Source organism: Onychostoma macrolepis, chromosome 07 (assembly GCF_012432095.1).
Source record: "Onychostoma macrolepis isolate SWU-2019 chromosome 07, ASM1243209v1, whole genome shotgun sequence".
NCBI classification, from domain to species: Eukaryota; Metazoa; Chordata; class Actinopteri; order Cypriniformes; family Cyprinidae; genus Onychostoma; species Onychostoma macrolepis.
Genome location: NC_081161.1, coordinates 21723146 through 21731901, shown reverse-complemented (window position 1 = coordinate 21731901; position 8756 = coordinate 21723146). Strand labels below are relative to the sequence as shown.

At 39.5% G+C, this 8756-nt stretch overlaps 1 protein-coding gene across 1 annotated transcript; it reads left to right on the top strand.

The window, feature by feature from the left end:
• The first annotated feature begins 3812 nt into the window (after nucleotides 1-3812).
• On the top strand, nucleotides 3813-8756 carry si:dkey-56m19.5 (cell surface glycoprotein 1). The gene is made up of 2 exons (XM_058781741.1): nucleotides 3813-3971; nucleotides 6201-8756. Exon 2 carries the CDS (start codon nucleotides 6207-6209, stop codon nucleotides 7962-7964), a length of 1758 nt encoding a protein of 585 aa, XP_058637724.1. The 5' UTR covers nucleotides 3813-3971; nucleotides 6201-6206; the 3' UTR covers nucleotides 7965-8756.

Sequence of the window (8756 nt, the reverse complement as noted above, 5' to 3'; positions counted from 1 at the left end):
GTGTGTGTGTGAGTGAGTGAGTGTGAGTGTGAGTTTTGTGCTTCTGCCCCTGCCATTCCCGCACAAGGTTGTAGCACTTTGATTCATAAATGTGATCTAACAGGTAAAGGGCAAATTTTTACCATATATGCTGTTTATATTGCTTGTAATTGGGATGAGGTAAACATGATATTTTTAATCAAATAAAACATATTGGAGAACAAAAACTGAGTTTTAATAGTTACTTAAGAAGGTTAATCCAGGTTAAGTTTGCTAGTGAGAAAAAGGAAAGAGTTTATCAAGTGCAGCGACGACATCTGCTGGTATAAGGATCACAAGGATTAAGTCTTTTTCCTTTTTTTTTTTTTAATGAACTTCATTTAAAAACACTTTGGGCATTGTAAAAATAGTAAGTAAATTATTATATATTTTGGGTCATCATATTAATCTATTTAGTTATAAAAGAGTTATATAAAATTTAGTTGTAAAAGAGTTTCTATCATCTTTTTCTTTTAAAGTGTCTCAAGACTAAAAATACCATTAGTAGATGAATGTATATAAAAGGTGAGCATCACACCTTTAAAGAAATTATTCAACCTTGATGTCGAGACCTGATTAAAACAGATAGGCTATATGAATATTATATATAATATAAAATATATTCAAGGAAAAAACTGGCAAACTAAAATAAAGTAGGTAAATAGAGAATAAAAGAACAATAAATAAAACACAACTAATGGATGTGTGCTTATAGGAGCTGAGATAATGAAGGAGATTGTGGTCCACCTACTCAAATGCAGTGTTGTGAAGAAGGGATGACAGCTGAGGCACTGCCACAATTATGTCTAGAGGCTATTCCCTCAGGCTGCTCCATATGGCCGGGCAAACTGAAACTGTGCTTTACTGGCAGGAGTGGAGGGGTAAGACCGGGGGTCTCCTGAGAGAATTAACATGCCAAAACCCTGACTCATATATAGAGGCCTGTAATGTGACCTTCTTCCTTTTATTCTTTAGCCATGAACACCCTGCTGTCTAAAAACACGTTCTTTTACTGACACGAGGAGTGAAAAAGAGGTGTCCTCAATTGAAAGCATGGAAGTTTTATTAATAATTGAATCATGCCTTTATCTTCACGTACACCTTGACGTTTTAGTTAAAGGAACAGGTTACACAAAAATGTATATTTGCTGAACATTTACCCTCAGATCATCCAAGATGTAGAGTTTGTTTCTGTATCAGAACAGATTTGGAGAAATTTAGCATTGAATTACTTGCTCACCAGTGGATCCTCTGCAGTGAATGGGTGCCTTCAGAATGAGAGTCCAAACAGTTTGTAAAACATCACAATAATCCACAAGTAATCCACATAACTCCAGTCCATCAATTAACATTATGTGAAGCAAAAATCTGCTTGTTGGTTAGAAACTAGTCCATCATTAAGATGTTTTCAACTTAAAACAATTGGCTAAAATATGAGTATTCTATCCATAAAATTGCTTTCTACTGTGAAAAATCATTTTGACTGAATCAGGAGTAAATATGCGCAGTTTAAGCACTATTTACAAATGAAAACTGTTTAAAACAATTATGTCAGTGAATTTTTATGTGAGAGGACAACAGGGGATGTTCTCACATCTTATCACCTCACACTCTCATTCTGACGGCACCCATTTACTGCAGAGGATCCACTTGTGAGCAAGTGACGTAATGTTGAATTTCTCTAAATCTATTCTGATGAAAAAACTAAATCATCTACATCTTGGATGGCCTGAGGGTGAGTACATTTTCAGCAAATTTTCATTTTTCTTTTGTGAACTATTCTTATAACTGTAATAACTTGAATTTAGCTCCTCTTATCACTGCAGTTAATCTTATTTTAAACTCGGATCATCAAGTTTAAGATTTTTTTTTTTTTTTTTATCTAGGTTTCATAAAGACTCGTTATTTTTAAATGTTATTTTTTTCATTCTGTTTCTCATCAATATTCTTATCCTCTTCTTCACAGGTGTTGTCTAAAATGCAAAGAGCTGTTGTACCATCATTCTTCAGACACTAGAGGCCGCTGTCTTCTTTTTTCAACCCCAAGAAAGCTGCAACCTGATCAAACATTTTTGTTGTTGTTTTATTGACATGAGACGTATGATTAAACACATATGATATGCTTGCTAAACATTCTCTGGGGCATAAAGCTCACAGATCATAAACCTTTCAGCACACAGAGTCTGGGAACTCTGTAACCTTGAACTCTCTGCCCAGAATAGCTGGGCATTTTAACAAATTACCAACCTACCAGCTGTGCAACCGAAATCTAAACATTACGCGCAATTTTTAGACATGAATGTAGATCATTAAAACTGTCAAGAAATGAAACATGTATTTACATTTTTCACATGAGACCACAACCTCTCATATTTCAAGTATCTGACAGTAAAGTCCTGAGTTAGGTTGTTTGATTTCTAAACTTGACATTTAGTACAACACAAAATGCAAGCTGTGCTGTAAAACATGCAGAACTAAGGAGAGGAAACTAGTTTCTCACGACCATGTTTCATCACATTCCATGTGTCTAGCAGTGATGAAAGGGCACGCTGGTTCATTCCTGCCCTCAGTGTGATTTAATCATGAGCCTGTGATGAAAAAAAAAAAAAAAAAATGTATATGTAACTGGCTTGTCTACATAAGGATTGACTTATAATTATCCACACAGCTGGTCTGTTTTGCCCCAGGGTGAGCTTTTTTATGAGACCATCCTTTATTCTACACTTGTGTGCAACAGCATAACTATTTATTTATTTATTTTTGCATAACAATGATGTCTAATGTACTTTATTGCTCTTTAAAATTAATGTTAAAACTGTCTATTTCAACTACTATTTACCAATTTAAAATATTCTGATTTCTGTGTCTGATTTAATAGTGGGCCAAAAGTAACCCAATAGGTTAATAGTGAATACCTGTCTTTGTAAAGACATATTCAACATATCCAATGGCATCGTTTAATACAGTGAGTACTTCTTGAATCAAAAGCCTATTATAAAAGGTGAAAAAGAAGAGTTAATGTTGTGAAGTGTATTTTGCATTATTTATACATATTTCTAGTGCTCAAGAAATGAGCCTAAATCTCATCGCACCTCTTGTACTATTAACACCAAGTAGGCAAATTACACAAGGGTGCCATGTGTCAGACCACTTTAAGTGGAATGTAATATTAGGAATGACCTCATGACATCTTGACCTGCGGCACATATATGATTCAGAAACATTATTCTGGTGGTTTGCAGACACGCAAAGAATCCGAGTCATTCAGCGTTGTCAAGATAAGAACAGATGAATGAAATACCTTTCACTTTGTGTCGAAGTTATGATTACATTTAGTCGTTTTTCCTTCAACAGAATATCTGCTTAAGACTGGATTTGTGTGTGGACACTTTACACTGTTAGAACAATACTGTGCAACTGAATTCGAAGGGCCTGCTTACAATTCACTTCATTCTCCTCTCCTTCATCCATGGGGGTGGAGAATTGCTGTAACCCCTGTCCTTACACACACACATAAAGAGAAATGCATGCCAAAACCAATCAGGCAGGTGGAAAAAAGGCAAATCCACCAACATCAAGTCGAAAGGAATACGGTTGCTATAGAGATCACTTCAAAAAGTGAAAGAAAAGGGGGCATTATTCCCAAAACCCATTATAAAGCCCATCTAATCTAGTAAAATATGCACCCAACGTGAGGGGGAAGGGAAGGGAGGAGGAGAGGGAGGGTATATGGATTGTGGGCAGTGGGCAGGAGAGGCTGTGATAACGACAGATGTCTCACAAACCGTGGGTTTAACAGGAGGGGTGAAAAGCGAAAAAACGCCCAGTCGCAGATAGGACGTGAGGGAGAGAGTAGGACTGGCTCGAACTGAATCACATTCACTACTACAGGAGAAAGGAAAGTACATTCAACGCACTCTTACGCACGGATTTTCACAGAAGCAGAGAAGCAGGTCAGTAAAATGTTAGTAGTGACTCTTTGAATAACGGGTAAAAATCACTTACCAGACAAAGCGTTTTATTGGGGCTGGAGATATAGTTGAGCGCAGGCAGCACGAGCCGTTCTTTGTTCTAGTAGGACTAATTTTCATATGTCACTCATAAAAACCACCAAAAAAAAAAAAAAAAAGGTACAACGAAGGCATCCCATATCTCTGTTACTCAATAACTGAACGTGAAACATTTTTTTTTTATTTCCTAGAAATGTCTGAATGACACTTTAAAAATGTTACATTTATAATCTTTCTAAGCTTAATATTATTATTGGAAGGTGTGACTTGTGTCCTGTAAGACATGTAGCTACTGGGAGGTTAAAATATGAGTAAAAGTAAAAATAAGTCATATATAAAAGCTTTTGTTTTATTATTTTATCAAAACGAAGCAGTGGGTTACAGGTAGCTCTTACTCGGTTAAAGATTTAACCCCTTTTGTATTTCGATTTCCCTTTACTGGCGCTTTTCTATTGAAAGCATTGTTTTAAGGAAATCGGAAGCATTGATTTGCGCTTATAAAAATTCTTATTAAAACGTAAGGAGGAGCCGGTCGATATGAGGAGCGGGGTGGGGGAGCTTGGATGGTGGTGTTGGGGTGGGGGTATGTATCTTTGAAAATATATTAAATCGTATGTGCGTGTAGGCTACACTGGAAATGTGTAAATATATTAAAATGCAAAATAATATTTATGTTTTTATGAAATATTTCCACCACATTCCACAACATTTTTTTTTCTTCTTATATATATTGTAACATGGCTGCAGGCTACTTGGTTTGCCATATTTGCTCTTGGTATTTCGCCAGTCTTCAAGGACATAACTTTCAGACCATCATTAAGCAAATTTCTTTACATCATTATATTAATGAGTAACTTCATCAAGCAAGATTTGCAGGAATAATGGAGGCTGTGAAGTGTACTGCCACAGAGCGCTGTGAGAGGCTGTAATAAAAACGCTCTTTAGTGAGCGCTGACACAGGCAGCACATCTCAGCAGTTGGACTCATCTGCAGGTTGGACTGGGGCATGACTGCGTATCCGGTCTTTGTTTGCCCCAGTGCAGCACTATGGACAGCTCCTATTGTAACCCCACCATGCTGCAGCTTAAATAACTGCTGGTCTTTGAAAGGTCGCAAGTGGTGTCATATTAGTGGCAAGAAAAAAACAACATTTAATCTACCTCACACATCCATAATTCCATATGTATTTGAAACAATTCCAATTAACAAATTAGGTTCCTTGCCATTTATAAGATTTTTTTTTTTCCTAAAAGGAAAAGCTGTTGTATAATAAAACCTTTCATTGGAGTTTAAAAAGAACGATTTAAGTAACATCATTAGCATTGACAGATGTGACCAAATGTGATTCAGTTCGTTATCTAATCAGTCTTTCCCCTGAAACTTATCTTTACACGTCCCCAAACCAAGCTGCTTTACCAACCAGAACCAGCCATGAAAAAAAAGAAATGAATGAATTTTATATGACTTTTTTTTTTCATTTATTTTAGTGAAATTGTATACAGATTGATAGAATTTAAAAAACAAAAATGCAGACATAATATAATACTTGACATAACTAGACCTGTTGACTAGGTTTTGTCTAGTTTTCTGAAGATTCAGAAGTTAAAAGTGCTCTGTTTCACTTCCAAATCCTTCTACCCCATTATATACAATCAGTGCCTGCCGCCTTCACACTGTAAGACTGGGTTCTTGAATTATATCTTTACAAGTTTATAAAAACTAAGTGACATTCCCATCCAGTCACCGTTTGTCCTTAAGCCACGTCCTCCTCCATAGCAAAGTTGGACTGCATTCAAAGTCCTTGGCAGAGATTGCATTGGGTTGAAATGATTGAGTGAATGCCCTTTAAATGGAGAAACAGGGTGTGCTATGTGAGCAGTTTTACATTTTACAGTTTCATATACATAATGAGGTGCTAAGAATATTGGTTGTTTTCCAATGGAGTTTTAGACCAACTTTTTGCATAGTCATGTAGCTCAAACAATAGAGTATGGCACTATACAAAGTCATGGGTTTGATTCCCAGATCATTTATGAACTGATAAAAAATGTATAATGAAGGAATGCAATGGATATTGCTTTGGATAAAAGCATCTGACAAATGCATACATTTAAATATATTGAAATGCAGTGATGTTTGTAGCTTACATAAGATGTTCTTCTGTTCCCACAGAACATCATGGGTGGCAAGCTAAGCAAACGGAAGAAGGGATACGATGTCAGTGACCCTAAAGAGAAGAAAGAGGAGAGTGCTGTGGCAGCAGTTGAACCAGCTGAGAAAAAGGCAGAGACCCCTGTGACTGAGTCGGAGGCTGCACCGCAGGAGGCTGCTGCAGTAGATGCAGCAGTGCCAGTGGTGGAGTCTGAAGCACCTGCTGAGAAGCCAACCTCTCCATCAGCAGCACAAGCAGAGGTGAAGAAGGATGATGCTGCTCCAGAAAAACCAGTGACTACAACAGAGGCATCTACTGCTGCATCTAAGGAACCAGAAAGTGCTCCAGAGAAACCAGCAACTGTACCAGAGTCACAAGCAGCAGAGGTACCAGCATCTGCATCAAAGGCAACAGCAGTAGAGGCACCAGCTGCTACACAAGAGGCGCCAGCAGCAGAGGTACCAGCAGCTGCAGTAGAAACACCAGCAGCGGCACCAGAGGTATCTGCACCCAAGGAACCTGCAGATGCACCAGAAGCATCAGCAGCAGAGGAACCTGCAGCTGCACCTGAGGAACCAGTGACAAAGAAACCTGCAGCTGCACCTGAGGAACCAGTGATAAAGGAACCTGCAGTTGCACCTGAGGAACCAGTGACAAAGGAACCTGCAGCTGCACCTGAGGAACCAGTGACAAAGGAACCTGCAGCTGCACCTGAGGAACCACTGACAAAGGAACCTGCAGCTGCACCTGAGGAACCAGTGACAAAGGAATCTGCAGCTGCACCTGAGGAACCAGTGACAAAGGAATCTGCAGCTGCACCTGAGGAACCAGTGACAAAGGAACCTGCAGCTGCACCAGTGGCAGAGAAACCTACAGCTGCAACAGAAGAACCAGCCGCTGCACCAGAGACACCAGTAACAGAGGAACCTGTAACACTATCTGAGAAACCAGCAGCTGTACCTGAGGAACATGCAACTGCCCCAGAGGCTAAGGATTCTGCAGCTGCACTCAAAGAACCTCAACCTGTCCTAGAAGAGCCTGTATCGTCGCCTAAACTTGAAGCCTCACCAGCGGAACCTGTCACAGAGGAGGTGGTAGAGAAAGTGGTTGAGGAGGTTGCAAATACCAGTCAATTGTCCACTGAAATTACAGAAACCATCAATGTCACGCCAGAACCAGAGACTGTTACTGAGGCAGCGGCTCCAGAGCCAGTCGCAGAGTCTGCCCCAGTGCCTGAACCTGTTTCCGAAGCATTGAGTGCAGCAGAGGTTGAAGTGGCTGTGCCTTCCCCAGAGGACCCCACACCAGTCACAGAGCCTGAATCTGAAACTGCTGCACCCCCTGAGGTTACACTAACACAAGCAAATCCTGAGCCATCCCCAGAGCCAACACAACCCGAACCTGTGGCAGAACAAAAGAGTGCAGAGGAGTCCATTCCCACAATCGTCATCTTAGAATCAACCTCAACCAATGATCTCTGCCTCGAGGAACCTGCCTCGACTGTCACAGATCTGAAGCTGAATAATGGAGATTGCGAGAGTGCTGGCTCAGCAGAGGAATCTGTGTCGGCTCCCCCTGAGGTAAACGGGGAATGCCATGAGCAGGCACCAGACGTAGCCCCTGCAGATGTCCTTGAGTCCCCGTTTGAAGCATGTGTAAATGGTGTGAAGGACAAAGAACCCCCTCAAGAGCTAAGTGACTGTGAACTGAAAAAGGACTTGAGTTTGGCTGCTGACTTTCAGGCTCCAGCTCCGATTGGCGACATGGTAGAAGTGCCACAGTGAGTCTGCTGAGCTGTCGACTTAATCTGAGAAACAAACCGTAAATGTGAATCCCATATTGATGCAAACAAACAATTGAAACAATCGTCTGACAACACAGGCTTTTTGAAAATAAATGTGAAAAATGCCTGTTGTGTTCTCTCAGGCAAAGGAATTTCTGGTTAACCAAAAAGAAATACAACCACCCAAGAGCTAAGAGTGTGATAAACGAAGAATGAAACAGTGAGGGTAAAAGCCTAAAAGGAAATGGGAGGGAAAGAATGAGAGAGCGAGAGAGAAAGAGAGCGGATGGTCTTTGAAGTCTTTGTGGCCGATGTCCTGCTGCCATTGCAGAGAGTGAGCTTACAGGCCTGGTTGAATGTGTAAGCCAGAGAAATGATGATTAGACACGAGCAGAATTTTTAATTATTGAGATGGCAGAACAGAAATGCTGGACAGTAACAATAGTAAAAATGAATTGAATGAACAGAATCATCTTTTGTGTTCGAGACTGCTCCATACTGAAATGGTTTATTGGATTAGCATTTAATAGTTTAAAATCTAATTTAGACCACATTTCTGTCACCATGTAATACGGAGATTTGAGGATGAAGCATTTTGAACTTTTCATGTTGGGAGAATCAGTGGGGAATGTTCATTTTAACTTAATGGCTTGGCTTAGAAAATAAAACACTCTGTTATACCTTAAAAATGGTTCTTTCTTTTTTGCATTTTTGTGAATGTTGTGCTGAATAGATGCAAATGTCCTTTGTTCACTTAAACGAGTAATACTTAAAAGAGTATTTCAAATAAATG